The sequence below is a fragment of the Alosa sapidissima genome, chromosome 3 (assembly GCF_018492685.1).
Source record: "Alosa sapidissima isolate fAloSap1 chromosome 3, fAloSap1.pri, whole genome shotgun sequence".
Lineage (NCBI taxonomy): Eukaryota > Metazoa > Chordata > Actinopteri > Clupeiformes > Clupeidae > Alosa > Alosa sapidissima.
In genome coordinates this window covers 3354573-3373643 of record NC_055959.1, presented here as the reverse complement: position 1 = coordinate 3373643, position 19071 = coordinate 3354573, and the positions used below count along the sequence as shown (strand labels likewise).

At 44.7% G+C, this 19071-nt stretch overlaps 1 protein-coding gene across 8 annotated transcripts in view; it reads right to left on the bottom strand.

Annotated features, from left to right (window-relative positions):
* Positions 1-230: 230 nt before the first annotated feature.
* The window catches only part of pbx4 (pre-B-cell leukemia transcription factor 4), a 35462-nt gene continuing 16621 nt past the window's right edge, over positions 231-19071 (bottom strand). For 4 of the 8 annotated variants that reach the window (XM_042085195.1, XM_042085194.1, XM_042085196.1 and 1 more), the window contains 7 exons: positions 10447-10691; positions 9670-9860; positions 9250-9385; positions 8885-8933; positions 7304-7407; positions 5487-5573; positions 231-4373 (listed from right to left, as the gene is read on the bottom strand). In XM_042085195.1, the coding sequence (XP_041941129.1) occupies positions 4281-4373; positions 5487-5573; positions 7304-7407; positions 8885-8933; positions 9250-9385; positions 9670-9860; positions 10447-10691 (905 nt within the window). In that variant the 3' untranslated portion in view covers positions 231-4280. Of the gene's footprint in view, positions 4374-5486; positions 5574-7303; positions 7408-8776; positions 8934-9249; positions 9386-9669; positions 9861-10446; positions 10692-19071 lie in introns of all 8 variants that reach the window. The other 4 variants (XM_042085199.1, XM_042085201.1, XM_042085202.1 and 1 more) reach the window with 3 other exon arrangements.

Sequence of the window (19071 nt, the reverse complement as noted above, 5' to 3'; positions counted from 1 at the left end):
TATATGCCACAGCGAAAAATAACTTTGATTCCTTGTTTGTACTTGTCCTGAAAATGTACTGGTCATGCCATAAATTCTGTAAACTAACACTACTGCAGGTCATGAGTCATTGTGTCAATAATACAACAACCAATGTGCTACGTAGTTGGTATTCGTTTACAAAATAAGTACACTATTCAGTGAAGATTTGAAGTATTCCCAGGCCTCTGGGGGCAACATAGAAACAGTGCAAGGTTCTTTATACATTTTTTATTTTTTTTGTAAGTCACAATAGCATAGTTGTAGTGACTAAAGGTCATTGTTCCCATTAAAACAAGCAAATAAACATCCCCAAAATAAACACCCCAAAATGATAAAAAGCACACTAGATTATTTTATTAGTTTTTTGTATTTCTAATAAGGAACACTACAATTTTCTCATATTTTTCTCTTACTAGAACAGTTCTAAAGTTGAGGTATAAAAGGATTTTACAGACTGACCAGTCTGAAAACAGAGGGATTTATATACAAGAGAAAATGGAGAGAGAGAGGTAGAGAAGAAAAAGAATGGGGTGAAGAAAGAAGAATGAAAGAAGGGAGACACTAAGAGTCTAATAAAACAAAGTATATAAAAACGCTATCGATGCAGTTCTGATTTGGTGCAGGGGAAGCCACTTGAACAGTGCAGAGACTGAGATGCTTTTTAAGGTGAGGAGTAGCAGGATGTCAGTGAACACAAGCTCAGTGACTGTGGAACAGGCATCAGTTTTAAAAGAAGAACACTGTATCCACTTAAGCTAGACCCCAAACTATGAAGAAGCACAACACTTAAGACAAAAAAAGAAAATTCACGATGTTAAAACGTGACTGATCAAACCTCAGTGTCCAATTTAGAGAAAGGTTACAAGTCAGAATTCAAAAATGAAAGCTACACTCTGTCTGACCTGTACAAGTTAATTCATCAGCTACATTCTACGGTGAATGAGTGCAGTTTTGGATTTCTGCTTGTGGAGAAAGTATTGCTACAGTGCACATTTGTGGTAGTTTTATTTCAAAAAAGAGCCTAATCTATGTGTGTAGGAAGTGTTTCTCACTGCACCAAACGCAAACTCAGTTTTCCACAAAAAACACTAAATAAGCAACATAATCACTCCAAAATCCACAGTCAAACTTAAATTCTAAGCTGTTAAAATATTTTTTTTTGTAAAAAAGAATAAAAGATTGTTGCTCTACCACATATGCAGAGTAAAGGCAAAAACAAACCAGGCAACTCAAAAAAAGAAAAGAACAGAATCTTTATATAAAAAGATATATGTTGAAACATTCCACAATCTGTACAGTGACACCCACAGACGACTGGTAGAAAACAAAAGAAAATGATAATTTTGGTGTAGTAACAGCAAGACTTGTAAAAGACAGCCATATGAAACGCTTTTAAGTAACAGTAAGGAACAGAGGACATCAAAATCTGGCTAATACCTTGAAAAGCTTGTCAGAGTTTGGTCATCCATGAACAAAACTCTAATTTACATTTCAGTGTCCTTTGCGTCATATGTAGAATTTGTCATTCATATATCAAAACACTCTGGTTCTACTATGACTTTTCTTAACAAGTTAACAAAAAAAAAAAAGTTAGAGAAAATAAAAATGTGGAATTTGTGTTTCTGTATAGGCTCTAGTCTTGAATCATCACGCACCCAGTACTGCTCTTTTTTGGTTCATATTCAAAGGAGAGAAAAAGCCCTTGTTTGAGTGGCCTAGATAACAGACAAAGAGTGGAGTTCCCGCCATGGGGTCAGCTGTTAGGACTAGAGTGACAGCGAGCCTTCTTGTGGAATGGATGCTGTCATTGCACACACGATACAATCGACTCAAAGCACAGGGGTGAGTGATCAAACGACCTTTCCTACACCTCTATTTCCCAGACCACCCACAACAAAAAAACATCCCACCCACCTTTACACCAAGAGCAACGTAAGGTAAGATCAGACACACACACGCACACACACGCACAACTGTGTACACACACACACACACACAACCGTGTACACACACACACACAGTCAAACAAACACATACACTGATGCAAAACTGACAAACCTCCTCGCCTCCCCAGCTGTATCTCTGACTGACAGACGCACCACAGTTTTGTCATCATAATTTACATATCTGAAAACATTTTTGGTTTGGAACAATACAGGTAACGACTGCTTATCGGTCATCTGTGGCCTCCTGCATGTTGGGAAGGGGGGTGGGGTGGGGGGTCAGATGCAGCTACCTGTTTGGGAACCCTAAACAGAAACCATTCGATGAAATAACAGGAACAGAAAACACCAGCCAGCAGGACAGTCAGTACAGTGTGTGTGCATGATGAGTTTTTTTTTTTTCCTTTTTGGTCTGTCATTAGTACCCTCTCAAAAATGTGTTACAACCTCTTCTCCAGAAGTGTTTTTTTTTTTTTTTAAGAAAAGAAGAAGAAAAAAAAGCTAAGTTAACGGTGAACTAATGGAGATGAGTAGGTCCGATGAACACCACAAAAAACACCGACGTTTACATGCATGGAAGACAATTACACATTGCATTCTTCTGGTCTTAACCCATTCCCTATTCAAATCTCCCACATACGTCTCCCCTACCCTTAAGATTTTCTCAACTCTACAATGTAGTTCTTTTTTTGTATTTGGTAGCTGGGGCATTATTATGAAAACAACAAAAAAACATTACACTACATTTATTTTTGAAAACAAAATAAAAAAAATCCAAGAATTACAAAACAGTACTGAACAGAAGTGACCACGGTGGCTGCAGAGTGTGTATGTGTGTGTGTGTGTGTGTGTGTGTGCGCGCATGTGTTTGTATTTGTGTGTGTGTGAGTGTGAAAATGAGAGAAATCCATTTCCATAGAAAGCCTATACATTCTCCTCTCCCAACCTCCTGCACAGTACTTTCCTGTCTTTTCGGCCTGTGAGCGCCACGTCTGACACACGTTCTGCTGCAACCACCAGCACTCCCTTATGTTTTCTTTTTGAGCAAAAGCATCCTATGCCCTGACCTGTGTGTCCTATGGAAGAGGTCCAATAGCTGGAAAAAATACTTGTGCTTAACACATTTTCATTGTCAGCTGTTGTAAACGTCATGTGTGTGTGTGTGTGTGTATGTGTGTCCATTTACAAGCATCGAGAGGTTTGATAAAAGTACTTTAAACAACCTTATTACAATACTAAAAGGTTCTCTTCACTTACATAATAACAGTGCTACGTTGAGCTTTTCTCTTTTTTTCTCTTTTGAAACTCTGTTAAAAAGGAACTGACTTGCAACAAGCAGAACAGGATGTCGGGAGAACTTGCGTGGGTGGTCAGTTCGAGGGTGTCTGTGGTTGTTGGTCTGTGAGGAAAAACAGAAGGAGGTGACCACTGTTGGACAGCACTTTGGTACAAGCGTGGCGGTTATTATGGTGGTGTCTGTGGGACCCAGGGGAGCGAGGTGTCCACTGTGATTGGAGGGAGCTTCCGACTCCTCCCCGAGGCTGAAGGGCATCTCTGACTCAGCCGCCTGCTGGTTTCACCCTCACAAACTAATGCAGAAGTCCACGAAGAAGAAGTCCACAAAGGGTGATGCCTTGTTTGAATGTGTGTGTGTGGTGTGTATGTGTGTATATGTGTGTGTGTGTGTGTGTGTGTGTAAGAGTGAGTGAGTGAGTGTGTGTGTGTGTGTGTGCATGGATGATGAGTGAGTCAGATAATCTCAGGCCAGTGGACCCCACTGTGGTCGTGGGTGGGAGACCCGACCATCACTTTACGCCACGCTGCATTGCGTTGCACGTGGCTTTCTGGCTCACAACTAGAGGCCTCTCTGTATGTTCTCTCTCTCTCTCTCTCTCTCTCTCTCTCTCTCTCTCTCTCTCCACTGTATGTGGAGGAGTGTTGTTGTGGTCCAGCAGTGTGAGTTGTGCCCTCTGTGATGAAGGCAGTCCTGTCCTTTTGCGCTTTGTTGCTCTGCTGTGTTCCTCTGGAGCGAGCGTTGAGTGTTTGTGTGCTTTTCCCCATCATGCCCGGCCCGGTGGGATGGTCCAGATGGCTTATGGGTAGTGTAGTGTCAATCTTGAGGTTGGGGGGTTGAGGTGAGGTGAGGGCATAGGAGGTGGAGTGGGGGTTGGAGCAGGGCAGATGGCAGTGGTTTGGGGGCAGAGTGGAAGAAATGTCCCACACCAGGAGAGTGGAAAGGGTTGAGAAATAACAGGGGAACTCAGGTGCACGTGTCAGCGGGTGTCTGTGTGAGAGTGTGGAAGAAAAGCATGTGTCTTAATTGGAGGTGTCTGAATGGATGCTGCCAGGGGCCCCAGGTGGAGAGGTGATGGAGGAGGGGTTGGTGGTGTCCTGCCAGCTGTTGTTAGCCTGGGAAGGGAAAAAAGAGGACATTTAACACCAACTAAAACGTCCAACATACTCGACGCACCCGACCAGTAGCGCGACAATGTGACGTCACAGAAGCGCTGTAACCATTTACACTCGCGTGTGGTGGTCGCGACACTAGTTGCAATATTCTCCTGAACAGAGGTGTCGCTGTTGTGAAAAGACTAACGCTAACTACGTTACACAGCAGAAGAAGCTGCAGTAAGAAACACTAGTAGCTAGCCTCTGTGATGGTACTTCAGACTTTGGTTGCTACTATTCACAACTACCATCATTATCATCTAGTTTCCAAGGTGTGTGCACAGGTAGATAGATAGATAGATAGATAGATAGATGGATATATAGATAGATACTTTAGTCATCCCGAGGGAAATTTTAATAATTTAAACAGTTTAGTTAGCTGGCTAGCTAGCTAGCAGCTGGCTGAGTTTGTGTAATTTCCTGAAGTGGAAAGAGATTTTGCTCAGGCCTTTGTCCTTTGTTTGAAAATGAATCGTTTCTATTCTTTCCTCTTAATTCCATGTGTTGCAACTCTCACTGGTAACTTTGTTAACTTATCCAGCAAACTATTAAAAATTCACGACTGTAACAAAACACTGCAACTCTCGCTTGCCCTCAAACTAGTCCATCTTCCTGTTTCCGCCTTGTCGCGCTTGTCTAAAAAAAAAAATGAGCGCTACCTCGCGCTACCTGGCTTAAATCCTGGCGCGCCAGCAAGATCTACGTCGTTTTGACGTCACATTGTCGCGCTACCGGTCGGGTGCGTCGAGTATGTAGAAGCCCTAAGGCACTAGAAAGACGTGGTTAGAGGATTATCACTTTAGTAACTCACAGGAAATCATTTATAAATCAAACCACTACCACTAAATAATAAGTTACCAATGAAATGACTAAGTGGGTCTAGCATCTTCCTCTATACTGTCCTTATTTCTCCTCGGTGAAGCATTTGTTTGACACTTGGAAGTATGGAGCTACAAATAGGTGTGCAATGTTTGTCTTCTAATAGAATAAATATGAAGATGAAGAAGGAAAGAGCGTGTGGGTGTCAGCGTGAATATGTGCAAATTTGTGTTGGACGTCTGTGTGTGTACTTACGTCCAGGCTGTGTGGGGTAAAAAGGCCACTTCCTGACAGCTCCTCATAGCCGGCCGTCAGGTGTGTAGCACGGTGCAGGGTATCCACCTGCCAGGCAATAAGGAACAGCATTACTCAGTGTCTAACAGCATCAAAGAAAACAACATTTATTTGCACAAATTCCCTGAACAGGTTAAAACAGACCTGACCAGAGGCCATGACTGACCAACTGTGTTTTTTTGGACACACATTAGACAACACCAGACAAAATCCATCTGAAATATAGATGTCACGTGCAAGATTTGTACACACACACCATGTTTGAGGACTGTGAAAAAGTCTCATATCCTGTTTGCCTTTTTTTAATGCCACACTTTCAACGAACTGACAAGTGCAACGTAACTGAAACTACAGAGGTGACTTACTGTCTGGGTGCTGGAATGTGGTTTGTTAAAAAAAAAAGGACCTTGCCCGTTTTAACCAGTTCTCTTTTTTTTGTTCAAATGCAATCCTACTTTTGCCTAATGCGGTAACCACTCTGTGAGGTCTACCCGCTCTCATAACGCCACTTCACAGCTGCTTGTAATTTTCACTGACGGACGCTGCCAAGGAGGAGAGAGTGAGACCCTTACGCCTGAAACATCCCAACGTTGACCATTTATCTGTGTTACAACTGCTGGGGGGTCCACATCCATGTTTCGCACTCTAAACAAATTATTGCTCTGCTGTCACCGAGTAATCCATCTAATTTAAAGGTGAACCATTTGACACACACAGAAAGAGAGAGAGAGTGAGAGAGAGAGAGAGAGAGAGAGAGAAAGAAAGAAAGAAAGAAAGAAAGAAAGAAAGAAAGAAAGAAAGAAAGAAAGAAAGAGAGAGAGAGAGAGAGAGAGAGAGAGAGAGAGAGAGAGAGAGAAATCCTCTCCCCTCTGTCTAGACTTGGCAGTGGCGTTGAAGGCACCATAAATCTCGTCTGGGTCTCAATAGAGGCTTGAGCTTCATCCCATTCTCCGTCTCCCAGCAGGGGCAGATTAAATGCTTAAGGGGCTGCGGAGTTCAATGCTCTGCTTCGCCTTGCGCAGATCGCTGCCTGGCGTCTCCTCAGTGACGAAACGATAAAAAACCCATTTCTTTACGGCAGAGCGGCACTTTTGTCAGCCTTGTCAGCGTTTTTAAGAGAGCTGTCCATCCAAATCAAGGCCTGTATTTCACATTTCGCCAGAGAGAGGTTGGTTTCCACGGCCCTGGTGGTTGTCCCTCAGAAAATGAGCGACACACATTTGTCTGTCCGGCTACAATGCACAGTGAATTCAACCCACCCCAGTATGTCAAATAAATCCACTTAAGGGTGATAAAAATAACATGTTTTGTGTATAACCGCGCTCATTCTACTCATACGCTGTATCCACAACATTAGGGCACAAGGACAACCAGGAGAGAGGGGCCTTTGGGTGAGATGGAGAAGATAAGGATCAAAAATGAAAAACAAACAAAGTAATAAATGATAAAGATGAGGTCTCACGATCACAAACAGCACTGATCCAATGGGAAGTCTACGACACATCTGTGGGTGCTTCCAGCAGGCTACAGACACTAAACTGGGGATCTGTCAGAACTACAGGGAGTTGTGAATGGGGGTGGGGCATGGGGCATCGAGGGGTCCGGATATTTCTAATGATGCAAGACTGAGGGCGAATGGTACAGGCAGAGGCTGGTGACTACGAAACTGCCAGGGAGATACAGGGACAACGTAGGGGTTTGGGGACTGGAAGGAGCAGGGTGGGGTGGGGGGTGGGGGGGGTCGATGCAGGCTAACTGGGGACATCCTCAGCGCCTACCTGCTGCTGGAGAGAGGGGGTGACGGCAAGGCCCTCCCCGTTGAGTGAGCGCAGGCCGAGGTAGGCGTCTCCTGCGTGAGAGAGGCTGTACGAGCCCGACGATCCTGCAGGTGATACACGCAGCCCGTCAGGCAAGCCGCTCTGGGCCCAGTGAGGGGGGTGGTGGGGGGGTGGGAGTGGCATGGGGGTTACACACGCCACTGTGTAAGACGTCTGCTACTGTGTATGACACTCCCTACCATAGGGCAACCCAGTTACATTTGACTTTCAAGTCTGGGAGGTTATGTCAAGACTTTCTGTCTGCATGAATTAACATTAGTTTCTACAAACAAAAATAAAAAATAGGAAATACAAGGGAGCTCTAACAAGGGAGTCCTGAAGTTGTGACACTTCTGTTAACTCGGCCATATCTCTGGCTCCATGTTAGATCTAGTGTCTCAGTAGGGAACTTTATCCCCCTGATTCGATGACAGGACTAAGGAAATGAAATGTCGGATTACGTCCGATAAGAAACCAGTCATGACACGGCATGGTCTTCCACGCAGAGGAGAGATATGATGTTAATACTGAAGTCACCTACCTTTGCCTGTTTGCATCCTGAGCAAGTAGGGCTAGATTTCACTATCTACATGTGCATATCAGTAAGTGTGTTTGGTATTCTCTTGTGTAGACAAAGGCTTAAGAGACAAACAAAAGGTTGGGTGTTGGACTTACAGAAAATTAGATAGTGTTGCTACAATAAAAAGATGAAGGAACAAATAACATTTAACCTAATAACTGTGAGTTGTGTAAAACATTTTGTTTTGACTCTAAAGACAATCGAGCATATACTTCCTGTTAGCTCACCACCTTTGAAAGAGCAAACTTTCTGGGTAAACACAACACTAACGGTACTCTTTGAGACAATATCAGTAACCTTAAAATAATCCATGCATGGCAGTTGGCTATGTACCTCAGAAATGACTGTCACTACATGTTGCCACATATCAGAATTCAGAACCATCACACATAGCAACGCAATGTTTCGTTCTGTGCCGCCAGGCTTTTGGAAGTGTCTTGCAGTGAGTACATCATAAATACAAAACGCTTTTCAGATACACTACTTGTGAATGCAAAAGCAAAAACAAAAAACTGATAACTCTGTGTCAAAAAACACACAGGCACACACACACACACGCAAAAGTTGTAAAAAATGGACACAGTTAGGACATGGGGGGGGGGGGGGGGGGGACAGATGGGTGAGTGTTGGTCAAACCTGTACTGATGTGTGAGTGTAACAAAGTGACACTAGCATGAGTGCATACAATGAGTTTGTAGCTTAGACGCATGCAAGTACCAATACAATGGAGCTGCCGCTACTCTACACACTAGGCCAATGTCTCATGCATGTGGTCCTAGCTACATGAGTGGGTGGGAGCAGGGGGGTTGTGTGTCTGCGCTAGAGGCTGAGGGGGGAGGTGGAGCAGACAGTACCTGAGTTGGGCGTCGCCGGAGAGTTAGCCTGGCTAGCTTGCGCTGACACATTGGCAGCGTCCACTGCCGTTTTTACCGCGTACAGGTTCGCTTCCTCCTGGAACTTACCAATGTTCTTCTTGTACCGAATTCTCTTGTTGCCAAACCAATTAGAGACCTGCAGAAAAAAGGAGGACGAGGACATGAAGATATTTAAACACTCCCGTTCTACATCTCAGCGTGTTTCAGTAGTAGCTTTTATTTGAAGCGACTCACAGTGCAGCAAAACATTTCTGCAGTGTTTTGGGCTCCCAGGGATTTGCTCCCGTGACCCTGGGCGTAGCTAGCCCCTTGCTCTAGAAGCACCGTTATTGGAGTGGCACTGCAGTCCAGGATAGCACACGTGAGCCAGGTAGTGCTGAGCACAAACAGCCCTGTGATCTTAACGCTTAGAGGCTGACACAGTGGCAGCAACAGCAGCAGGGACTTCTGACCTGAGAGACAGTGATCCCGCACTTCTTGGCCAGCTCCTCCTTGGCTTCCTCGCTGGGGTAAGGGTTGGACAGGTGTGAGTAGAAGTACTCGTTCAGCACCTCCGTTGCCTGTTTGTTGAAGTTGCGCCTCTTACGTCTGGGGAGAGAGAAAAATGAACAGATATGGGGACATATATAAACATTTGAGACAAACATAAGAGGGAATCCAGAGGAATCTGATAAAAAAAAATGTATTGAAAAGAAAAACAGATAAAAGTACAGAAATGAACACAACTGTCAAAAATAGCCAATTCCACACAAATCTTGAGGATTACAAACAGAAAGAAAGAAATGCGGTATCCTCCTATGTTTTTTTTTATTAAGACTGCATCTCTCACTACACATTTCCATTTTAACAACCACAACAACATCATGGCTCACCTGGCGTCCAGGAAGCGTGAGCGCAGGATCATGACGGCCTCACAGGTGCTCTGCTTGAGCTGCATCTGGATGGAGCTGAACTTGCGGTGGATGATGCTCACCATGCGCTCGATCTCTTTGGGGGAGATGGGCCGCGTGCGGGACTGCTCCCGCAGCAGGTTCATCACGTGGTTGGTGAACTCGCTGCATGCCTGGGGAACACAAGAGAAGGGGGTGACCATGTTACAGAGAAGCGCTTACGGTCTAGCCTGTCCACTTTACAGTAATCTAAGTAGTGTCTCCACGCAGCTATTACAGTCAGTCATGGTCAAATTGGATGGGGAGAAACTCATAAATCTATATATGGTGGACAGAGATTTAAAAAGACACAGTGTATTAGGAACCTCCTCCAGAAACTGATCATTTAGTCATTTAGACATTTTACAGTCAAGCTTCTAGGACTTGGATGATGTCAAGTACAGAATTGATTTAACTGCATACATGAATTTTACACTTGCAGTGCAGAAAAGTACTGGCAATTTATGCTACAATAATAAACACCAGCTGAAACCCTACTATTGAAACTGTACTATGCACAAAACAGCAGCAGATACCATACCATGTTTGAATCCCTGTCCTAACATGCCCTGGGTGTCTTATCTTTTCAACTTATCTTATTACAATACCAGAACACAGAGTACAAATATCACTTGTGGACCTGTGTTACTTGTTAACAACAATGGCAGATATCACATAGTGATTCCCTTCCCTCCTGTCCTGACGCGTGCAGTGCCTTACCTGTTCATACTTCTCCAGCTCGGAGTGGTAGATCTGGCGGATCTGGGCCAGCTTGGCTCTGTAGTCCGAGTGCTCGATGCTGCCATCATTAGGGGATCCTCCTGCTGCAGCTGCAGCGGCGGCTGCGGCCGCCGACCCGCCACCCTTCTCCGGGCCCGACACGCCCTCGGCCAGCAGCATGTTGTCCAGACGCATGATCTGGGGATCCGGGGGGTCCTCCTCCTGCACGCCGCGGATACTGAGAACTGTAGGAGAGACAGAAAACAGGCACTGAGTGTCACACTTTTTAAAGCTTTCTGCACCCCAATGTATACTGCCCACTTGTGGCAGCGCTGTAAAAAAGCCGTATGCAGAAACTCAATGTGGCATATAATGATGGCATAAGGCTGCTGCTTAAAGTGCCACAATGGAGCAGTGCAAGCTGAAGGTTTGTAAGTGTTGGTGTATCCACCTGCCCTGCTGTACTCAGGAATCTCATGTTTAGATGTATGTGTAGACTAACTGAGTCATTCAACAGCATAATTGCAACACTAGTGAACCCTGCAATGAATATGGTTAGGTTCACTTCTAGACTGTGGAACCATTGGCCTTAATGAGTATGGTTAGGTTCACTTCTAGACTGTGGAACCATTGGCCTTTCAGTTTATATGCTAATATCTGAACACTCTTTTTGTGTATTGTAGAACTCTGACTGTTGTTGTCATTTTATTGTATGTGTTTTTTTGTCTGTCTTTTTACTATGTTTTGTATTGTGATATGGACCGCTCTCTGTGTCCTGAATAAAGAATGAATTGAATTGATTGAATTGTCAGAGAAAGAGTGTAGATGGATGCACTGTGGCTATTGCTATGACTACATCTGTTTACACTTCATTATGATACACAACATGACATGGGTCAGGGAAGGAGAATATGCAAAGCATTGATTACAGCAGCTGACTGTGCATTGTATTCTGCTGCTGACGTGTTGTACTTTGGACAGTCAAATCCGTTTTTTCAGAAGACAATTACACTAGCTAAGCATGCCAAACACCCCCCCCCCCCCTTCCGCCACAATAGTTTCTAGGAGAGGTGCATTGAGGTAAGTGCTCCTTTCAACCAGCAGGGGTCAGCAGAGCCCCTCAGCAGAGCAGGCAGCCAGCAGAGTAATGCATGAGGCATGAGTCAACTAATAGGAGTGCATGTGCTGTCACTACGAGCAAGACCAGCCATAAGTACCGCCTACAGCCACCACACTCTACCACTGTATTAAAGCAAGACCTCTGTCAGCTCCTGGCCAGGCACTCATCTCTCTCTCTTCTGCACTCACTCCCTCACACACACACACAGATGTGACTTACAGTATAGTATCTGCATGACGGAATATAGCACACACACACTGGTCAACATGTGAACCACTAGACCAGTGTTTCTCAAACCTTTTCAGACCAAGGTACCTATAAAAAGGTTCATGGACCACCAAACTCCCTAAATATCTAGGGGGAAAAAACAATAAGCCTACTTCAACTGTATATTACACAATACTCACAGAACCATTTTCATCATGTCTGCACCTTGCTTGTTGTGACAAAGGATTCATTTGATTTTCTAACGCCGTCTTGACAGTTTGATGCCATCATAGTTACGTTACTAGTAAACTAATCGTATTCTACATTGTCTTTCAAAGGTAACGCTGATCTTTTTTGACGCAAAAAGTGTTTTGTGTCACAACACTGTCAGGACTTTTAAACAAACAATTAAATTAGGCTACTGTTGGATTTACATACGACTTGATTCAATATTGCACACAACTCATCAATGTGACTCACAACTTTGCTCTGGAGTCGTGCTTAGGGAAGCTTAAGAAACGCTGATATAAAACAAGATATTTTAGGGTCCCACATCTGTGCGCGGACCACTGGGGATAGCTTGCAGACCACACTTTCAGAAAGACTACTCTAAACCATTTCTTCTATGGGGAGTTAAATCTCACTCATGACAGGGCTCCAGATTAACTTTTTGCACTGGTTGTACTGGTGCGGCTAACTTTTTTTCTTAGGTGCACCAGCACAAAAGTTAGGTGCACCCAAATTTTCAACCACATCGCATTTAACACCGCAGCAGGTTCACTTTTTTCCTTAATTACTGTCCTATATAGGTTGTCCTATGACTTATGATTTACAATTCTACAAGAAAAGTAACTTAATGAAGTGTTTGAAGTGCTTTAAGTGCTCCAATGAGCTGAAATTTAAACTTAAAACATCTCAAGATGAATTATATAAAAATAACAGTGAGTAAATTAACAGTGCACGTCTTTTAAGGGCTTCAAACTGCACATCTCATGGCTCAATGTCTTACATACTATCCTTCATGATCTTTAAGCCTTGGCTAAACCAGCTCGCCAGGCTAGCATCTTCCATAGAAATGTATTTGAGCACAATTTAAAGAGATGTTCCAAGTAGCCTGGGGGATTTTTATGTGATTTTGCAATGATGATTGCAATAATCATTTGACAGCCCCACAATGCAATTTACTTTTTAATTTTAGTATTTTTAAATTTTCAATAAAGAACATCACTATGGTTAATGCAGTAATGAAATGGTAGGCCTATTATTATAGGCTATTGCAATGACTTGCCATGCTCGATCTAAATATGTCCATTCAATCCACCGTACACAATGACCACAGTTATACATGCAGGGAATATTCGGGCTTTAAATGTAGCAGCGATATTCGGTTTGCGCCAAATACCGGATTAAATTGATTGATGCCATCAGAATGAGTTTACACAACTCGCACGCAAAACGAATATTGCTGTTGAAAACCGGGTTACTCCCTGCATGTAACTGCGATCAATGAGGCACTCCTTTTCGGCGATATCTGTATCTCTGTCGTTCGGGAAGGCCTTGTATGCATTGTTTGCAATTTTAAGACGTCTTTTCATCTGCAATGACTCCTATAAATTTGGTGCAAGTGGCATTCCTGTACGTCGGGTTGACGTTCAAACTATTTTTCTGGTAAATAATTATTTCGGACTGAACTTGGTGAAGGGAAGTTTCACTAGGCCTATCGTAGGCAACGATAAACTTGATCATCATCTTGGGCTCGTCTGATCGGTTTGCTGCTGCCAGCCGCCGAAAGGCAGTGGGGGAGAGGGGACATTTATCACGGCCTATGTGACCACACTGTAATGCAACTGCATCCACTCTGTTTATCTGACGGGTCTCTGACCTCTCTCTCTCTCTCTGCAGCACACGCATTTTCAAATTTACACACAGGCACTAGGCCACTCAGAGGGGAGGTCCCGCCCTTCACTATCTGTGATTTGTTTAAACCACGATATTGGCCAAATATGTGTCTGTTATTGAACCAAAGGTAGAGTTTCAATGCGGACCCTTTTTCCTCTCTCGAATAGCTGGTCGCACCGGTGCGACCTCCGATTTCTTTAAGTCGCACTTTTGAAAAATTAGGTCGGTCGCACTTTGGAGCCCTGCATGAAATACAAGGATGCAAGAAAACAACAATTGCACAAAAGAACCATATTTTTCATGACCCTGAACAACAAGGTCAAATTTTTCTGCCTTCTCTAGGCAAAAAGAACTAGAGTGGGTGCATTCTTTCAGTGCACGGAGAGTGCACATGAAATGTCACTATGTGACGTACAAATGAAGCTGTAAGATGTGGTTGGGATTTTTTGAAGCTGTAGATAGGGCCACTTGGAGCACGTCTAAAATCAACAGATCTAAACTTTTTGATCCAGCACCTGCCCAGGTACCTGTTAGCACTTCATGGAGTTTTTATTATGCATCAAAAAACAAATTGTTTGTTTCGCCTGCCAGATGCATTTTAATGATTACAACCACAAACAGAATATCTGCCTACTGGTGTGCAATATCTGGTTTGTCATATTACTTTTAATGACTTGCACAGTTTCCTCTGATGTGAAGGACTGTATTCTCCGTCTCGTTGCTTTCAGGTTGGATCTGCCGCGTTAATGATTTGCTAAAATCACAAAGTTGGTCCCAACACCCCTCCCATGCATACTCCCAAACCACTTTATAAAATCCTTTTGTGCACAGAGCACAAAGAGCCATTTCTTTTGCCCACTGCTTTGATTTAACTTGATATAAAAAGACAGTACGAGGGTTGAACTTATTGGTGAATGATGTTTTGCTGTTTAAATGAATTTTTCCAACTATAGCTGCATTAGAGCGAAAGGGTGTGGTGACTGTCCGTGCCACAAAAACCCTGTGGACACAAACTGCATTAAGGCATCAAATCAACTGCGTTAAGCCACCCGGTTTCTGTAGGGCAAGAGATAAATAAACAGCGCAGCAGAGACAAGGGCTGCATTGTTTTAACAATGAATGAATTCCAAAAATACAACGCGCTGCCAAGCACTCAAGCGGCTCGCTCACTGCTCGGCCAAAGCTAAAAGTGTGGGCAACATCTACAAAGAAGTCAGAGCACATGTAAGTGCCTTTTTTGGGGCCGTCCACACCCCCCCCCCCCCCCACCCCCAAGTCCACTTGCTTCCCTCTTCCAAAGCTCCCTTCACCAGTCTACCGACTGGAGTCCTCTCTACTTTGTCCAACTCACTCCTGTCTTTGAAATGAAAGAAAAAAAAGAAAAAAAAGAAAGAAAGGAAAGAAGGAAAAAAAAAAACTTCTCCCTCTTTCCCTGCTGGCCCTTTTTTGTTCTGTTCCCTCTTCTACCCCTTCTCTTTCTCTCACTCCCTCTCTCTCTTTCTCTCACTCCCTCTCTCTCTCCCTCTCTCTCAGGTCCTCCCCCTCTCCCTTTTCTTCTGTTTTTCCTTTGCTCAGGTCCTTTTCCCTCTCTCAATCCGTTTTAGTGCTCCCCCTTCTCTCTCTCTCAGGTCTTCTCCCCCCATCTCTCTCTCTCTCTCTCTCTCTCTCTCTCTCTCTCACTGAGTCACATTCCTTCTCTCTGTTACTCCCCCTCTCAGGGCTCAGGAATGCGGCAGACCCAGCCGACTGAACTAATGACCCCGATTTGCCCATCCCTCTCTCTAGTTTTTGGGCTCTTTAGTCAACTTGTGAGCAGGGGAGAATTCAACACACGTTCTTTTTTGAACTGGTATGCTTAAAAACCTGAAAACCCTAAAAAAACATCAAAACAGTTTTGTATGACATTCAAAATAGTGTGTGTGCGTGCGTGTGTGTGTATGTGTGCGTGTGTGTGTCTGTAGAATCCCGGGAGCTTGGCACTGGCCACGTCGGGCTCTGGCAGCAACTTCAGCAGTGCCTGTCCCAGACCTCGCTCCAGACTAACTGCTTCCTGTTGCTGCACGCCAAGACATGGCAGCGGTTTACCTTACCGCCATCCAGCCTAACAGCCCCCAGCCTACAACACTCCACAGAGGTGCTCACTGCTCTGGGTCACACTCAGTCCTTCTTATTCTCCCTTCCTCAAACACAAACACCCAACCCCCCTCACCTCACCCCCCACCCCCATGCGCTCCCCTAACGCCCACTGATAGGCTCCAATTACACCAATTAAGCAGTGAAAAGCTAATAATGACACATAAACACACTGTTTACTCAAAGGGTTAACAGCTTGATTGGAGAGAATACTTCTGAAGTCTCTCTGGTGGACACTTTCAGTTCGCACTGATAAGACTGTAAAAAGCTGTTTTGGGAGGATATAGGCCTACAGAAAAAAGTGGAGGGTAATAAAGGCAATAATAAAATACAAGGGAGAGTGGAATTTGATGTGAAAAACATCTGATCAAGACTGTGTTTGTGTGTGTGTGTGTGTGCCCGTCTGCTTATGAGTGAGTATGTTTTCTAGGCAATTCATAAAACCCGACCTGCTAAATCATGGTAATTAACATAGTTCATTAATATAAACACAGTAACATGCTAATGAGTTAATGTACATTTTAATGTGCTGCATCTGTTAAACCAATGCGGGTTCCCCTCCATTTAACACACCGTGGCCTGGCAGAGGCGCTGTATAAAACCTCTCCTACTCTTCACAATCTCTTAAAACATCTTAAATGTCACAATTGGAATTTGCACTAAAGCAACAAAAGGACTCGATTGCAGCCCCAAGAAATCAAGTAAAGTAAAGTAAAATAAAATAGAAAAGGGACTATTTAGTGCTCCTTAACCCTTAAAGGTGTACCGTCATACCAGTGTGACGGTAATGTTGGAAAATGAACGTTCTAAAGAGTATCTGGGTTCATTGAATTCAACATAGAATTTTAGAACATTCAATTGTTGTAGAACAGAATCTTATGTTAGAATGTTCAAAAACCCACACATTTAAGGGTTTTAGAAGCCAAAACCAGAGGTAAGAGCAGGGAGTGCAAAACAACCCTCCCATTGAAGCACCTCCAGCCTCTGGGTTAGTCACTGGTATGCGCAGCGCAGCACAGCACCGCACAGCACAGGCAGGCAGTGGGAACTGGAGAGCTGCTCCATAAAATATTCAGGGTAACCGGCTGGGTTTTGACTGAATCCATAATCATCCTCTCTTTCTCCCCCAGCACCGGCAAGCAGGCAGGGAGAGAGTGGCGGCGGCGGCGGAGGCAGTGGCAGGCAGGGAGGCAGGCGGCCCCTTTGTGTCGGTGCAGGTGGAGAGGCAGGTAGACGTGTTAAGCGCAGACAGAGCAGAGCCGGAGTGTGTGTGTGTGTGTGTGTGTGAGAGCGCCCAGAGCGAGTGTATTAATGGCGGAGTGCTCGGTGCTGGGAGCGGTGTATTAATGGCCCCTGTTTTTCAGTGCATTACTGAAGAGACACAGTCCATCACGGCTCGGCTCACAACACGCCACACGCTCAGCCCTCCGCTATACCCCCACCCCCATCGCCTCTTTCTCAGTCCCTCTCTCTATGTATCTCTCAAAGCTATCCCTCTCGTTCTGTATTTCTCAATGTATGCTCTCCATTTCTTTTGCCCATCCCTCCCTCCCTTCTCTCTACATGTATCAAAGCTATCTCTCGCTCTCTCTCTCCCTCAGTGCATGCTGCTGCTCACCCTTTCTTTCCCTCTCCCCCTCTCTACTAGCATCCCCTTTTCACTCTGGCCTCTCTCCCACCAAACCCCCTCCTTTTCTTTTCCCTCCCCACCCCCCTCTCTCTCCCTCCCTCCCTCTCTTTTCTGAACCCCCCCCCCTTCTCCCTCTGTTCTCCATTTCAGTCGAGTTCTCCATGTGAGCCGCAATCCCTCATGCTGTCAGCCCCCCCCCCCCCTCTCCCTCTCTCTGTAGACAGACAGGATTAGCATTTTAATTGCATCAGCTCCCTTGGGTATTCTCAGCCTTTCACTGGGAGAGAGCGAGGGAGCAGGAGAGAGAGAGAAAGAGAGGGAGAGAGAAAGAAAAAAGGGGGGAGAGACAAGGGGGGGAGAAAAGGTAAGGGGAGAAAAGGGTAGAAGGAAAAGCAAGGAGAATTGAAAAAAAAAGCTAAAGGAGTCACAGAAGGAGATAGAAAAGCAATGGGAGTAAGAACAGGAGAGAGAAAAAAACAGATAGAGAGAGCAAGAAATATCAACGGTCTGAATTCAAAAATAGAAAAAAACTGTGATGGGGTGATCATGGCAGGCAGACAATAAAAGAGTGTGCATGAGCGAGTGAGAGAGTGAGAAAGTGTAAGAGAGAGCGAGTGAGAGAGTGAGAAAGTGTAAGAGAGAGAGAGAGAGAGAGAGAGAGAGAGAGAGAGAGAGAGAGAGAGAGAGAGAGAGAGAGAGAGAGAGAGAGAGAGAGAGAGAGAGAGAGAGAGAGAGAGAGAAACACGGGAGAAATAACAGCATTCTGACAACAATCACTATTACATCTGGAGTGGGAGACAGGGACAATGGAGCCGGTGCATCTGAGTAACACATGCCAGCATCCTCACACGTAAACAAACAAAACGGGAGACAACAGCAACAACAACAAAAACAGACCAAAAAAAAAAAATCTTCAGCTGTGTTCTGCATCACTGCAGATAACGTGGAGTTGGCCCATCTGCCAACTGCTAGGATGATCAATCAAAACCACAACATGCTCAGGTGCATTAACTGAGCGTGTCACACAGCACTGTTGTGATGCAATCACTTCGATGGCAACACACACATTCAATTAATTAAATGATGGTGGGGTAGTTCAAAGTAATATCTCTATTAGGGGGCCTCTGAACAGTGCACTGCTGTACGGTAGAGACTGTTTGACTAATGCAAAATGACAGATACTCCACACACTAACACAAGCAACGAGGCTAATGGTTCAACGACAACCAGCATGTTTTTACCAGTCGTAACCTCAAAAAACAAACAACTGAGTTTCAGACTGCCGCAGAACGAGAGGGAACAGGAAAGAGAAAGCAAGAAAGCGAGAAAGAAAGAGAATGCCAGAGAGAGAGAGAGAGAGAGATTCCTGGAGAGAGGAGGACAGGGGAGGGCACAGGAGAGTGTGCCAGGGCCAAATAAGCTGCCGAACCCATTGGTCAGTCACTGCCATAAGCAGCTCAGGTTAAGCAGCGCCTGTTGGGCCTATTTACTGAAACCCCTGTGGCACGCACTCCGGCCACTACACATACAATACACTCCTTCTGATTCACACAAATACAACATCTCCCTCCCTCTCTCTCACAAACACACACTCCATCTCTCTCCCCTTCAAACACACGCACGCGCACACGCACAG